The sequence below is a fragment of the Convolutriloba macropyga genome, chromosome 2 (genome assembly GCF_964194025.1).
Source record: "Convolutriloba macropyga chromosome 2, txConMacr16.3, whole genome shotgun sequence".
Taxonomy (NCBI): Eukaryota; Metazoa; Xenacoelomorpha; order Acoela; family Convolutidae; genus Convolutriloba; species Convolutriloba macropyga.
In genome coordinates, this window is record NC_134469.1 from 71,390,874 (window position 1) to 71,407,804 (window position 16,931).

The following is a 16,931-nucleotide window of genomic DNA, read 5'->3' on the forward strand; positions in this document are numbered from 1 at the left end:
TGTCATGGTTTCAGAAAAATCTACATGTAACACTGCAAATGTCTGTCAAAGTTAATACCATTCAAAAGGACTATAAAAAGTGTAACTATTCGCCCTGTGATTGACGCGGACCCCTCCATGTACGTAGTCCTTATGAATAGCACGTACCTTCATATAAACAATTTGAAACAATTTTTCATTCTTCATATAAACAAATGAAACAATTTTTCATTCCGGAAAAAGAAATTTCAACGCCATTTGTTGACCGAATCTAAGTAAGTAGATTGATCAAATTACTTCAGATTTATTTGCGCGTTAGGGAATTTAAAGCAGTCCAATTTATGGGAAGACAGTTTTGCCTAACCGCTTTGTATTGCCTATCCGCTTTGTATACATTATTATCTATAGGACGGTAATTTCGGACTTTTGAGAGCAAAAAAGTGAAACCTGCCAAATGGTGGACTGGTAAATTTTTTGCAGTACATATTTCTGAGCCAAAATCAAAATTTCTGGATTTTATTTTCATATTTTGATAGAAATTAATATGGTTCAACTTGTTCTGAAACATCTCTTTAGCTATTTTCTCATAAATTGTTCTAGTGATTTGGTCGTCATTTAGTTTTTGCAAAAACAAAATGCAAGAAAAATCCTGAATACAGTGTGCATTGAAAACCCAAATTTACAGCCTTCACCGGCAACTTTGAAATGTGAAATGATTTCACTTTCAATAGGTCATTTATAACTAAAAAGAACGAGTTATATCAATGCATGTGAACCCGTTGAAGCTGTTCAAGGGGTGATAAACTCGCAATTAAGCTTGATAAATTCCCAAATCGAACAAGTGGTTTTAGAGAACTTTAGTTTTAAAAAAATTATTGTTTATGCATATTTATGGTCATCCTTTCTAAGGTACAATTAATTGTTGTCACACTTTTTCCCTCTTCTTAAGTCTGAGAAAAAGTTCATTCCGAATTTTCACAGTATGTTTTTGAGATTGCCCAGAGCACAGCCAGAATTTGATTTTGTACTTTTCAGAGTGTTTTCAGAGAGCCTTTATTACAAGGATTTTTTGCCTGAACAGCGTAAAAAGTGACATGATCATAATCAGTTCATAGTGAAAAAACAGACTGAGAATACTCTGATTCAGCGCTGATTTACAATGTTACTATGATCCAGGTGAATATATCAAAATCTAAGACGGGTGCTACAGCAATGTCTACGAATGCTAAAAACTGAATGCGAAATGTCATAGACAAATTCTATCGAGTTTTCACAGTTTCATTACTGTCGTTCTGAAATTACATCAGGGATTAAAAATTAAGACGTTAAGTGTTTGCATCTAGGTTTGCATCAAGCAACATCAATGTTGGGATTACAATTTACACTAAATAAAGTTACCCCAGTGAAGTGAAAATTGATACACCTTGCTAAGACATGCAAAATCTTGACAGTCTTGACAAAACATGGATTATCTTACCAAGATCTTGATGGGCCGGAAATTCTTGGTACATGTTGATAAAATCTTGCCAAGATCTTATCAGGAGTTTTAAGCAATTTTCTTGATTAAATTTGCCAAGATCATTGTAAAACTTCGCAATAAAAAAATTGACTAATTTAAGCAAGGAGTGAAAATTATTTCGATTACGAAGTTAAATGTACCTGAAAAAAACGTTAATTTACCTGAAACGTTAATGGTTTTTGCCTTGCGTTAACGAAACCTGACTTGACCTAGCCTAAAAATAAGGAGGCTCCACCTCAACTTCTACTTGAGTTTACCTTGAAAACCATTGGATATTTTCGTTTGAAATTACCATTGTTTTAAGCCTTAACTTTTATGGTAGACAGAAAAAATCAAGTAAAATTACCTCAAAAATGAAAGTAAGAACTTAAGAACTTTTAAATGTCAGTCCACATTTAGGTAACTTCAAAACCGTTTACCTTAATTTTACCTTTAGAACGTTAACCTTAACTATTTTTATCCTAAAAATTACCTAAAAATTAACTATTAACTACCTAAATAAAACTAAAAATTAAATTACCTAAAAACTAAATTACCTACTAATTAACTATTTTCCTAAAAATTATTATTTTTTACTTAACTGAAATTACCTTCAGTGTGTATTTAGTGGGTAGTGATCGGATGCTAACCTCTGCAGAATAGTCTTTTCCCTGTGTCCTGTTTAGCACCTTGTAGACATTCTGTACACGTGAATCCCCCCAGTACATCCCCACACCCTCTCACTCTCTCTCATACAATACTCGAACCCATCTGATAAACAAGTGCCAGCGTTGTCTGAAACAAACAAAAGAAGGCTTTTGCGTCACAGGCTTATGCCTCGACATATGACCTTGCTGGACCCGAAAGGGGTATATGAAAAGACCATGCTTGAGACAAATTGACTATGAAAAACCTTTTACGCGACCCATGAAAATAATTTTGCTCGAATTCAACAGAGTGATCGACAGTATAATTTTGGTCAATATCAGTCGAGTTCTAAACCTTGTCTACTCATGGAACCAAACAGTTGGCTGTTAAAAGAGTCTATTATAGGGCTCTCTCTAAAGTTTTACACTGGGGTAGATGAGGAAACATATTACGTGCATTGGGCGACCACTGGACGGAAAATTTTTCCATAGATGCTATCAAAAAGATAGTATTGTTTTGCCTTATTTCTTTATGGTAGTGATATCCTTCCAAGTTTATCGTATGAATTATAGCTTATAAACTGTAACAATAAACTGCAAGAAAAACCGACGCACACCTGGTGAACAAATTTTGGAACAATATTTTATTAGAACAACCGTAGTCTGTTCATGTAAAAAAACCAATCTCTCGACTGCTCAGGGGCTTCAGTTCAGTCGAGAGATTAAACCATTAATAATCAATAAATGTAAACCAGCTTAAATTATTAATAATCAATAAATGTAAACCAGAAACTACTAAAGTTTTAGCCAGCAACAAATAAGTGAATAATTTCAATTACGCATATCAATTTTTCGGTAAAAACAATTATAATTGCCCACACTATGTTGAAAGCACTTCAGTAAAACCATACACCAATGACAAAATAATCAGCTAGTTGAAAACTCAAACCAAAGGATTTTAACAAGCTCTAGTTTTTAGTATCTCTTCAACTGGCCAGAAGTTTGTTATTCTCTGAATCAACAACTTTGGACAACTCTGCAGTTTCACTCACTGCAACTACAGTCTTGAAAAAGGACTCACTTGATAATTACAGAATTCTCTCACTCAACTCGAGCATTCTCGATCTCTGCATTTTTTGAGTCTTGCGCATTCTGTTGACTTTTCTTGTGCTTAAAATGACCCAACTTCATGTGTTTTTTCAGCGTTTAGTAACGTAACATTAAGGTGCGTACAGTGTTGGTAACGTTTTGTAATATATTTTATATAAATGTTTACTCCATAAGATCTGTTACCAACTCGTTTTCATTATTTCAAGAGTCATCAAAATTTATGCTTAATTCTCAACCATTCTTTTGAAAAACCTTAAAAGCTTTTCATCTGCTTTATATTCCAATTAGCAAAAATTTTGTCTGTTTTATCCTGTAATTATGCTTTATGCCCTCAGAAAACTGCAATGCTTTTCCATTTATTTTAAATAGTTTTTCTTTAAACAAATGAAGAAAGTAACAAAATCCGTCCGTTTTTTATTTGGTTTTAATCATTGTTGACACTTACTTAGTTAAATACTGCCGGTTAGAATCAATTTTGTTTGAGCGAGCTTTTCAATAGGCAAAGGCTTCTGATTAAAAGGTTGTTTCTTTCATGAGAATTCAAAAGAAAACCTTAACTTTTGATTCATTTTCGTTTGTTTTAAAAAGTAGATTTTTCTCCATTCAGTGTAAAATTGTTTTGTTTGCCGGAACTTCAGTTCAATTTTCTACAACGAAAAATATCCAATGAATGAAAATGTAATTTTTTTATTTTTTCAATTAAATTATCTATGTTTCCTATTTCACTGATATTATTTTTTTTCTGTGATATCTTCACTGTTTTAGTTCCCATTTAGCATGCTTGAAAACAATTAAGATTTGAATGTCAAAAGCGGTTAACTTTAGGAATTTAAAAATTCTAATAACTAAGAATGTTTACCGCGAAAAGTTTCCAATTTGATACAACGGTTTTGTTTTAAGTGGACTTTAGGATGTCAGAGTTCAGAAATTGGTGACTGGAAAAATTGGCTATGGTGCCATGGAAAACTTTTTACGACTTTATAGAGCGCCATACTAAATTTCGCAATTTGGCGAGAGTTCAGTCGGTATTTTTGATGGAGTAAATTTTACTCAAAAATTAAGACTGGCCAATGCTAAATATGGCGTGAACAGAGTACTGGCCATATTTAAAAACAGAATGTCTCTAGACTGATTCAGCGCTGATATACTCTGCCGCCAACCTCCGGGTAAGTACTTTTAATGTCTATCAGCTTGAAAACATGAATTTATTTTTTTAAATCTTTTTGTATATCTTGTTTTTGCATTTTGTTCTTTAACTCTGCTACAAAAAAAAGTATTCAAAAAAAGTAAGCGTGTTTGTAATTTCAAAGATTTCCTCACAGTTACGAAGCCAGTAGTTTATGAACCCGAATTTTGAGCTCCCTAGTCCAGACGACCGACTAAAAACGACGCAAGAATTGTTCGATAATTTCAATTTTGCTTGTCAAAATATGTTTGGTCCCATAGATTTGGTACATTTGGTTGATGAGAGTAAGTATGTTCAGTTTAAACGTAAAAATCCTCGGTAAAAGTATCTTGGATTTGGTTTGTCGGTCTATTAGATTCGATAAATGAGTTTTGAACGTAGGAAATGGTCGGTTTTTCCTACACAAAATTTGCGTTTTTTTTGTTTAAAAAGTAGTGAAATGTTTACAACAAATCTTCAAAAAATTATTTGCTAAAAAATTAAGACAAAAGACGAATATTGTTGTTTCTTCTTACCTGAGCAGTTGGATCCATAGATTGTTGAATCGTAGAAGTATCCATCTTCGCAAACACAGTCGTAAGAGAGGTCAAAGTTCACACAATCCACTTCTTTTTTCCCACGAAAACCCACTTCGCACTCATCAAAATCTAAGAAAAAATTTCCTAATTGATTTTTCATCCCTGATATGGTTGTGTACAATTTTCTATATGTCTGTTGAACATTTTTTCAATGATCTTTTCATGGTTTCAGAAAAATATTCATGTAACACTGCAAGTGCCTGTCAAAGTTAATACCATTCAAAAGGACTATAAAGAGTGTAGCTATTCGCCCTGTGATTGACGTGGACCCCTCCATGTACGTAGTCCTTATGAATAGCACGTACCTTCATATAAACAATTTGAAACAATTTTTCATTCCAGAAAAAGAAATTTCAACGCCATTTGTTGACCGAATCTAAGTAAGTAGATTGTTCAATTACTTCAGATTTATTTGCGCGTTAGGGAATTTAAAGCAGTCCAATTTATGGGAAGACAATTTTGCCTAACCACTTTGTATTGCCTATCCGCTTTGTATACATTATTATCTATAGGACGGTAATTTCGGACTTTTGAGAGCAAAAAAGTGAAACCTGCCAAATGGTGGACTAGTAAATTTTTTGCAGTACATATTTCTGAGCCAAAATTAAAATTTCTGGATTTTATTTTCATATTTTGATAGAAATTAATATGGTTCAAATTGTTTTGAAACATCTCTTTAGCTATTTTCTCATAAATTGTTCTCGTGATTTGGTCGTCATTTAGTTTTTGCAAAAACAAAATGCAATAAGATCCTGAATATAGTGCAGTGAAAAATTAAAGTTCACAGCCTTCACCGGCAACTTTGAAATCTGAAAAGATCTCACTTTCAATGGGTCATTTATAACAATAAAGAACGAGTTATATCAATGCATGTGCACCCGTTGAAGCTGCTCAACGGGTAATAAACTCGTCGTTAAACTTGATAAACTCCAAAATCGAACAAGTGCTTTTAAAGCACTTCAGTTTTTAAAAAAGCTTATTTTTATGCATATTTATGGTCACCCTTTCTTAGGTACAATTAATTGTTGTCAGACCTGTTTTTCCTCTTTTTTAGACTGAGGAAATTTGATTCAGAGTATCCACAAAATGTTTTTTAAGACTGCCCAGAGCACACTGTGTTTTCAGAGAGCCTTTTTCACTATGATTTTTTGCCTGAACAGCGTAAAAAGTGACATGATCATAATCTGTTCATAGTGAAAACGCAAACTAAGAATACTCTGATTCAGTGCGAATTTGCAATGTTATTATGATCCGGGTGAATATATCAAAATCCAAGACCGGTGCTAGCAATGTCTATAAATGCCCGGGTTGAAGTTTCTTTGATTTCATACAAGGATCATATATGATTTCATACTGTCCATACTTGATTTCTTAGTACGATCCTTGTATGAAACCAAAGAAATCATATATGATCCCTGTATGATTACCAAGAAATCATATATGATCCTAGTACGAATACCAAGAATCATACATCTGTTTTTTGAAAATCTTCAACCATCAGTCCACATTTAGGTAACTTCCAAACCGTTACCCTAATTTTACCTTTAAAAAGTTAACCTTAACTATTTTTATCCTAAAGCACTTCAGTAAAACCATACACCAATGACAAAATAATCAGCTAGTTAAAAACTCAAACCAAAGGATTTTAACAAGCTCTACTTTTTAGTATCTCTTCAACTGGCCAGAAGTTTGTTATTCTCTGAATCAACAACTTTGGACAACTCTGCAGTTTCACTCACTGCAACTACAATCTTGAAAAAGGACTCACTTGATAATTACAGACAGAATTCTCTCACTCAACTCGAGCATTCTCGCTCTCTGCTTTTTTTTGAGTCATGCGCGTTCTGTTGACTTTTCTTGTGCCTAAAATGACCCATTTCCATGTGTTTTATCAGCGTTTAGTAACGTAACATTAAGGTGCGTACAGTGTTGGTAACGTTTTGTAATATATTTTATATAAATGTTTACTCCATAAGATCTGTTACTAACTCGTTTTCATTATTTCAAGAGTCATCAAAACTTATGCTTAATTCTCAACCATTCTTTTAAAGAACCTTAAAAGCTTTTCATCTGCTTTGTATTTCAATTAGCAAAAATTTTGTCTGTTTTATCCTGTAATTACGCTTCATGCCCTCAGAAAACTGCAATGCTTTTCCATTTATTTTAAATAGTTTTTCTCTAAACAAATGAAGAAAGTAACAAAATCCGTCGGTTTTTTTGTTTGGTTTTAATCATTGTTGACACTTACTGCCGGTTAGAATCAATTTTGTTTGAGCGATGTTTTCAATAGGCAAAGGCTTCTGATTAAAAGGTTGTTTCTTTCATGAGAATTCAAAAGAAAACCTTAGCTTTTGATTTATTTTCGTTTGTTTTAAAAAGTAGATTTTTCTCCATTCAGTGTAAAATTGTTTTGTTTGCCGGAACTTCAGTTCAATTTTCTACAACAAAAAATATCCAATGAATAAAAATGTAATTTTTTTATTTTTTCAATTAAATTATCTATGTTTCCTATTTCACTGATATTATTTTTTGTTCTGTGATATCTTCACTGTTTTAGTTCCCATTTAGCATGCTTGAAAACAATTAAGATTTGAATGTCAAAAGCGGTTAACTTTAGGAATTTAAAAATTCTAAGAACTAAGAATGTTTACCGCGAAAAGTTTCCAATTTGATACAACGGTTATGTTTTAAGTGGACTTTAGGATGTCAGAGTTCAGAAATTGGTGACTGGAAAAATTGGCTATGGTGCCATGGAAAACTTTTTACGACTTTACAGAGCGCCATACTAAATTTTGCAATTTGGCGAGAGTTCAGTTGGTATTTTTGATGGAGTAAATTTTACTCAAAAATTAAGACTGGCCAATGCTAAATATGGCGTGAACAGAGTACTGGCCATATTTAAAAACAGAATGTCTCTAGACTGATTCAGCGCTGATATACTCTGCCGCCAACCTCCGGGTAAGTACTTTTAATGTCTATCAGCTTGAAAACATGAAATTATTTTTTTAAATCTTTTTGTATATCTTGTTTTTGCATTTTGTTCTTTAACTCTGCTACAAAAAAAGTATTCAAAAAAAGTAAGCGTGTTTGTAATTTCAAAGATTTCCTCACAGTTACGAAGCCAGTAGTTTATGAACCCGAATTTTGAGCTCCCTAGTCCAGACGACCGACTAAAAACGACGCAAGAATTGTTCGATAAGTTCAATTTTGCTTGTCAAAATATGTTTGGTCCCATAGATTTGGTACATTTGGTTGATGAGATTAGGTATGTTCAGTTTAAACGTAAAAATCCTCGGTAAGAGTATCTTGGATTTGGTTTGTCGGTCTATTAGATTCGATAAATGAGTTTTGAACGTAGGAAATGGTCGGTTTTTCCTACACAAAATTTGCGTTTTTTTTGTTTAAAAAGTAGTGAAATGTTTACAACAAATCTTCAAAAAAATATTTGCTAAAAAATTGAGGCAAAAGACGAATATTGTTGTTTCTTCTTACCTGAGCAGTTGGATCCATAGATTGTTGAATCGTAGAAGTATCCATCTTCGCAAACACAGTCGTAAGAGAGGTCAAAGTTCACACAATCCACTTCTTTTTTCCCACAAAAACCCACTTCGCACTCATCAAAATCTAAGAAAAAATTTCCTAATTGATTTTTCATCCCTGATATGGTTGTATACAATTTCCTACATGTATATATTGAAAATTTTTCAATGATCTTGTCATGGTTTCAGCAAAATCTACATGTAACACTGCAAATGCCTGTCAAAGTTAATACCATTCAAAAGGACTATAAAGAGTGTAACTATTCGCCCTGTGATTGACGCGGACCCCTCCATGTACGTAGTCCTTATGAATAGCACGTACCTTCATATAAACAATTTGAAACAATATTTCATTCCGGAAAAAGAAATTTCAACGCCAATTGTTGACCGAATCTAAGTAAGTAGATTGTTCAATTACTTCAGATTTATTTGCGCGTTAGGGAATTTAAAGCAGTCCAATTTATGGGAAGACAATTTTGCCTAACCACTTTGTATTGCCTATCCGCTTTGTATACATTATTATCTATAGGACGGTAATTTCGGACTTTTGAGAGCAAAAAAGTGAAACCTGCCAAATGGTGGACTAGTAAATTTTTTGCAGTACATATTTCTGAGCCAAAATTAAAATTTCTGGATTTTATTTTCATATTTTGATAGAAATTAATATGGTTCAACTTGTTCTGAAACATCTCCTTAGCTATTTTCTCATAAATTGTTCTCGTGATTGGGTCGTTGTTTAGTTTTTGCAAAATCAAAATGCAAGAAAAATCCTGAATACAGTGTGCATTGAAAACCCAAATTTACAGCCTTCACCGGCAACTTTGAAATCTGAAATGATTTCACTTTCAGTAGGTCATTTATAACTAAAAAGAACGAGTTATATCAATGCATGTGAACCCGTTGAAGCTGTTCAACGGGTAATAAACTCGCAATTAAGCTTGATAAATTCCCAAATCGAACAAGTGGTTTTAGAGAACTTTAGTTTTAAAAAAATTATTGTTTATGCATATTTATGGTCATCCTTTCTTAGGTACAATTAATTGTTGTCACACTTTTTCCCTCTTCTTAAGTCTGAGAAAAAGTTCATTCAGAATTTTCACAGTATGTTTTTGAGATTGCCCAGAGCACAGCCAGAATTTGATTTTGTACTGTTCAGAGTGTTTTCAGAGAGCCATTTTTACAATGATTTTTTGCCTGAACAGTGTAAAAAGTGACATGATCATAATCTGTTCATAGTGGAAAAAACAGACTGAGAATACTCTGATTCAGCGCTGATTTACAATGTTACTATGATGCAGGTGAATATATCAAAATCTAAGACGGGTGCTACAGCAATGTCTACGAATGCTAAAAACTGAATGCGAAATGTCATAGACAAATTCTATCGAGTTTTCACAGTTTCATTACTGTGGTTCTGAAATTACATCAGGGATTAAAAATTAAGACGTTTAGTGTTTGCATCTAGGTTTGCATCAAGCAACATCAATGTTGGGATTACAATTTACACTAAATAAAGTTACCCCAGTGAAGTGAAAATTGATACACCTTGCTAAGACATGCAAGATCTTTAGTCTTGACAAAATATGTATTATCTTACCAAGATCTTGATGGGCCAAAAATTCTTGGTACATCTTAATAAGATCTTGCCAAGATCTTATCAACGTGTTTTAAGAAATTTTCTTGATTAAATTTACCAAGATCGTTGTAAAACTTGGTATTAAAAAATTGACTAAATTAAGCAAGGAGTGAAAATTTAATTCGATTACGAAGTTAAATGTACCTGAAAAAAAAACGTTAATTTACCTGAAACGTTAATGGTCTTTGCCTTGCGTTAACGAACCCTAACTTACCCTAACCTGAAAAAAATTAAAGAGGCTCCACCTCAACTTCTACTTGAGTTTACCTTGAAAACCATTGGATATTTTCCTTTAAAATTATCTGTTTTTTAAGCCTTAATTTTTATGGTAGACAGAAAAAATCAAATAAATTTACCTCAGATATGAAAGTAAAAACTTAAGAACTTTTAAATGTCAGTCCACATTTAGGTAACTTCAAAACCGTTTACCTTAATTTTACCTTTAGAACGTTAACCTTAACTATTTTTATCCTAAAAATTACCTAAAAATTAACTATTAGCTACCTAAAAATAACCTAAAAATTAAATTACCTAAAAACTAAATTACCTACTAATTAACTATTTTCCTAAAAATTAACTATTTTTACTTAACTAAAATTACCTTCAGTGTGTATTTAGTGGGTAGTGATCGGATGCTAACCTGCGCAGAATAGTCTTTTCTCTGTGTCCTGTTTAGCACCTTGTAGACATTCTGTACACGTGAATCCCCCCAGTACATCAGCACACCCTCTCAGTCTCTCTCTCATACAATACTCGAACCCATCTGATAAACAAGTGCCAGCGTTGTCTGAAACAAACAAAAAAAGGCTTTTGCGTCACAGGCTTACGCTTCGACTTACGACCTTGCTCGACCCGAAAGGGGTATAAAAAGACCATGCTTGAAACAAATTGCCTATGAAAAAACTTTTACGCGACCCATGAAAATAATTTTGCTCGACTTCAAGAGACTGATCGACAGTATAAATTTGGTCAATATCAGTCTTTTCATAAGTCGAGGTCTAAATCTTGTCTGCTCATGGAACCAAACAGTTGACTGTTAAAAGAGTAGCTATTATAAGGCTGTCTCTCTCTCTCTAAACTTTACGGTGGGGGCAGATGGGAAAACATATTACGTGCATTGGGCGACTACGGGACGGAAAATTTTTCCATACAAGCTATCAAAAAAGTTCATATTGTTCTGCCTTATTTCTTTATGATCGTGATATCCTTCCAAGTTTATCGTATGAATTATAGCTTATAAACTGTAACAATAAACTGCAAGAAAAACCGACGCACACCTGGTGAACAAATTTTGGAACAATATTTTATTAGAACAATCGTAGTCTATTCATGTAGAAAAAAACCGGATGTTTTTAAAGCAATTTGCAAAAGATTTTGCATTAAATTGCAAAAGCCGACTGGGAGAAATTATTTGAATCGTTTGAAAAATGTTGTAAACTTGACGTTTTGTTTTCAAGTTGTTGCAAAAACGGCCTTAGAAAATCAAAACTAGTTAACAGACGGAGTAGCATCAGTATACAAATTGAGAGGTATTTAATAGGGTATTATAATATTACGTTCTTTACCGAGGTACGTAAAGAAAGCAAACAAAGAACGTAAAGAAATTGAGAGATAGTTAATGGGGTATTACAATATTACATCTTTACATTAGCACGTTCTTTTCACGCCTCATATTGATGGTTTCATTCAAATTGTCCAATTTTGATTGATGTAATTAAAACATCTGGCATTTGCTGTAGAATTTTATATTTTTGTCGTTAGAAGTTTTCCTCTAGCTAGGGACTGAGTAGCGCTCAAAACTCTATCAAACTCGCAAAAACAGTTGATTGTTGGTTCCTCCTGTTCTTAGGAGTGTAATGTTTTGCCCTCGAGAGGTTTAATCTCTCGACTACTCAGGGGCTTCAGTGCAGTCGAGAAATTAAACCATTAATAATCAATTAATGTAAACCAGTTTGAATTATTAATAATCAATAAATGTAAACCAGAAACTACTAAAGTTTAAGCCAGCAACAAATAAGTGAATAATTTCAATTACCCATATCAATTTTTCTGTAAAAACAATTATAATTGCCCACACTATATTGAAACCACTTCAGCAAAACTATACACCAATAACAAAATAATCAGCTAGTTAAAAACTCAAACCAAATGATTTTAACAAGCTCTACTTTTCAGTATCTCTTCAACTGCCCAGAAGTTTGTTATTCTCTGAATCAACAACTTTGGACAGCTCTGCAGTTTCACTCACTGCAACGTGGCAACTACAATCTTAAAAAAGGACTCACTTGATAACTACAGAATTCTCTCACTCAACTCGAGCATTCTTGCTCTCTGCTTTTTTCTGGAGTCGTGCGCGTTCTGTTGACTTTTCTTGTGCCTAAAATGACCCAACTTCATGTGTTTTATCAACGTTTAGTAACGCAACATTAAGGTGCGTAAAGGGTTGGTAACGTTTTGTAATATATTTTATATAAATGTTTACTCCATAAGATCTGTTACCAACTCGTTTTAATTATTTCAAGAGTCATCAAAATTTATGCTTAATACTCAACCATTCCTTTAAAAAACCTTAAAAGTTTTCATCTGCTTTATAATTCAATAGGCAAAAATGTTGTCTGTTTTATCCTGTAATTACGTTTTATGCCCTCAGAAAGCAGCAATGCTTTTCCATTTATTTTAAATTGTTTTTCTTAAAACAAATGAAGAAAGTCACAAAATCCGTCTGTTTTTTTGTTCGGTTTTAATCATTGTTGACACTTACTGAGTTAAATACTGCCGGTTTGAATCAATTTTGTTTGAGCGAGGTTTTCAATAGGCAAAGGTTTCTGATTAAAATATTGTTCCTTTCATGAGAATTCAAAAGAAAACCTTAGCTTTTGGTTTAATTTCGTTTGTTTTAAAAAGGTGGATTTTTCTCAATTCAGGGTAAAATTGTTTTGTTTGCCGAAACTTCAGTTCGTTTTTCTACAACAAAAGATATCCAATGAATAAAAATTTATTTTTTTTTATTTTTTCAATTAAATTATCTATGTTTCCTATTTCACTGATATTGTTTTTTGTTCTGTGATATCTTCACTGTTTTAGTTCCCATTTAGCATGCTTGAAAACAATTAAGAGTTGAATGTCAAAAGTGGAAAAACTTTAGGAATTTTAAAATTCTTAGAACTAAGAATGTTTACAGCAAAAAGTTTCCAATTTGATATAACGGTTATGTTTTAAGTGGACTTTAGGATTTCAGAATTCAGAAATTGGTGACTGGAAAAATTGGCTATGGTGCAGTGGAAAACTTTTTACGACCTTATAGAGCGCCATACTAAATTTCGCAATTTTTGCGGCTCCGTATAAGTCGTAGTAAGTTTTTAAATTTTCTTCTATCGTGGGCAACCTGGGAAATCAAAAACTTTGAATAAATTCCAGTAAAAACAATTGATATTGCATGCCATTTCTATACTTCAAGAGCGGTACCAAATACAAAAATTTAAAGTTGACGTCAACCTCAACATTTTCAAACTCGCATTTTTTCAATGTTAACATTGCAGTGAATTCAAAAACAACAATCTTCGTTATAATTTTCCAGCGGCGATGAAAGGATTTGATTCTGTTGGATCTAATCATTTCTTAAGAAGCTTCACTCAATCGAAGAAGAAACTTGATATTATTAGTTGTTGATGTTTCATCTTTTATGTGCAAAATACTGCTCTGCACTTAAGTCGTCTAGAATTTCACTCCCTAGAATTTCGACCAAAAAGGGGCAATCAAGTTTTTTTGTATGGACAGCATGGTACAGTTTTATTTTTTTATTACAACTGTCGAGGAAATTCCTCCCAAAATTGTCCAATAAATTGTATCACAAACCATATTTTCGGACACGCTTGAATTAGAATTCCCAAGACTCCAGGGCTAGTGCAATAAAAAATTGTACTTATCACACTCTTAATAATCAAATATCTTCTCTTGAACTATGATCTTGTTCGATAGAGGTTTTTCGGTTTAATCAGGCTGTAACACAAATAAAATTGCTTTTTTCAGGCCTCGATCAAAAAACTGAAATATCAAAAAGGTGATATTTACTCTTAAATCTTATAATGTCGTGCATGATATGAATTCTGCGACGAGTACGGTATTCCAAAACTTACGCTGCAGAATTCCAATTTTGTACAACGTTGCCATAAAAGATTCGCACTCCGTTTTGTCACTTCTTATCATCACAAAGCACAACTCATCTGCAGCCTTCGCCCTTTCAGCTTCTAGAACATCTCCGTTCTTTACTTCAGCCCTGTCTAGCTCCAAACCAAAACCACAAAACATGCTTGAAGGACAAAATAAACCTATCGACCAATCAAATTGCACCATCCGCATCACGCATTCTGATTGGCTTGCCACGCCGAGTATGGGAACGTTAACAATGGTGAAAACTGGGTTTTTGGGTATTACGTAATAGCAACTTCTGATATTGGACAGATAGTAACTGATTTCTCTATTAAGAGCTCTGCAACATAGATCTGACATCAGTAAAAGCAAAATTTTCAATATCATGCTTTAAAGCGTTCTTGGTTGAAATATATATTTAAGAAAACAATGTGAAATGTTTCAAAAAGCTAATATGAATTTTTAAAAAGATGTCGAGCTCTTTGTAGAACAAAGTAAATAAGCTGAGTATCACAAGAACAACAAATAAACAACTACACCTGGTTCTACTTCTGATAATAAAGATATTTTGGCAAAACTCAAAGAAATTACGCTAAGCCGACGGGGCGGCAAGTCGATTAATTTTGCGCAAACGTCTGGATTTCCGATGTTGCATTAAATATCCATCCTCAACTGGAGAGGGGGGGGGGGGGGGGGAGACTGAATCACAGAAAAAAGAATCATGAAATAATGAATGATTTGACATTTTTATGCTACGCTTTTTTTCTTTTGCTCACAAGACGTCATAAATCTAATTCAGCTCTAATTTTTTGAAAATAATACAGCGGAACAAAAACTAATTTAGCATTAAATGTTTCAGAAATAAAAACAGCCAAATTTTTGCCAATACCATTTTGTACCCCCCCCCCCCTTGTTTATTGGAGCTCGAACCTAAATCAGCCCCCCCCCCCCCCACCAGTATTTTACTCAATTTACTCAATTTTACGCAATGTGGCAGCTATATCTTCATTGCTAGTATAAAGTTAAGAGCCCACACTTATCAATCTATCATATACTGTGCCATATAATATGGGAACTATTTTTTTAATCTGGCCATGCACTTGTTTGACTTTTTTGGAATTCTGACACCATTTGGAGGTAATAAAATCCTCATGCAGTTTTGCATCTGTACTGTTATTTCATGTACAGGTGCCACTGACGAAAGAGCACACAAAGCGCTCATATGTTGAATATTTCATGATGCGCTGATTTGAGCAATGTTTTGATATTAAAATTTCAAGTGCATGTCAAGATCCACACCGCTCATTTTATGTGCATGATGAATTTATTTAGTGTCAGCTGGGCACTGGATAATAATCGCAATTGTGAGTCTAACTCACTATATGTCAGTCATTTAATTGTTGTGCTTCTCTTCAGATTTGCTAACATTATCATGAGAAGTTTTTCTAGTTTACTTCAAAATCAAGTCTCATCAAGATCCTCGGTCCCAAAAAACTATAGACTGTAACCAAAATGGCTTTGAAATGAGAATAAGAAATAGACAGAGACGCGCTATTTACGCGCGAACAGAATGAGAAAACATTAGAAAAATAGAAATAATGATAATGTAACATAACTAGTCAATTACGTTGAAAAGTTTCAATCGTTCATTAAAACCAACAACTACATCATTGTAAAATTGTTGAAATGATTAGTGATTGTAATTCGATTAAATCCATTGGTTTGATATCGCTTTTTTTCAAATCGCTACTCTTTGTAATCGGTCGGATGAACATTGGCATTTATTTTGAATCGGGCGAACTTTTAAAAAAAGGTTTGTCCATTTTACTACAGTTGACCTGAATTCAACTTCTAACAACCATTCAGTATGAAATTTTTTTAACTTTTTATATCGCTTTGGTGTTCTCAAAATTAGTTTTGGTAACCAACTGTATGGTATGAATGATTTGGTATCGAAACCTACATATAAAGACGTTTGATCCATTGACCGCTGTTACAACTTAATTCTAATCATACTATAATTTAACTGAAGTAAACTACTACCAGTAAAATAGCTGAAATTTGTTGTACAATTTACCTGCGTATTTACAGTTCTCTTGGAACCTATTTTTTAGCCAAATGCATGATCTGAGGGAACCGGCGTCAATACAAGCATAACAATTTGTTTGATCCAACTGACCATCAAAGGCACCATTTAGGTACGGATTTTTTTGTAGATTCAGTTATTGACTATTTTGGAGAAAAACTGTACTGTTGACATGTAACGTAAAATAAGTAAATTAGTAACGAAAGTTTAATATAACTAATATGAACAGTTGTCCTTCAAAAATGTGGTATCACTAAAAATGTTTGTATATATACCCGGGTCGAGATGTCAGCGCCATTTCAGCGCATCTTTTTGTAAGAAATGCGCTGAATGCGCTGAAATTATGTAAGGCATGCGCTGAATGCCCTGAAATGTGCTGAAATTTCGAAATGGCGCTGAAACTTTAAAATTTCAGCGCACCTTCAGCGCATTTCTTACAAAATTTCAGTGCATTTTCATCTCATTATTTACATAACTTTCAGCACCTTTTCAGCGCATTTCTTACAAAGTTTCAGCGCTTCTT

The 16,931-nt window shown here is 33.3% G+C and overlaps 2 protein-coding genes across 2 annotated transcripts in view; one reads left to right on the forward strand and one right to left on the reverse strand.

Moving 5' to 3' along the window:
* The window catches only part of LOC142334983 (uncharacterized), a 49,921-nt gene extending 35,135 nt beyond the window's left edge, over positions 1-14,786 (reverse strand). The window contains exons 1-4 of the mRNA XM_075383310.1: positions 14,310-14,786; positions 10,814-10,960; positions 8,491-8,622; positions 4,936-5,067 (exon numbers count right to left, since the gene is read on the reverse strand). Coding sequence (XP_075239425.1) covers positions 4,936-5,067; positions 8,491-8,622; positions 10,814-10,960; positions 14,310-14,709 — 811 coding nt within the window. The 5' untranslated portion in view covers positions 14,710-14,786. The remainder of the gene's footprint in view (positions 1-4,935; positions 5,068-8,490; positions 8,623-10,813; positions 10,961-14,309) is intronic.
* LOC142334674 (ubiquitin-fold modifier 1) overlaps positions 1-16,931 on the forward strand; it is a 286,602-nt gene that overhangs the window by 191,636 nt on the left and 78,035 nt on the right. The window lies entirely within an intron of this gene.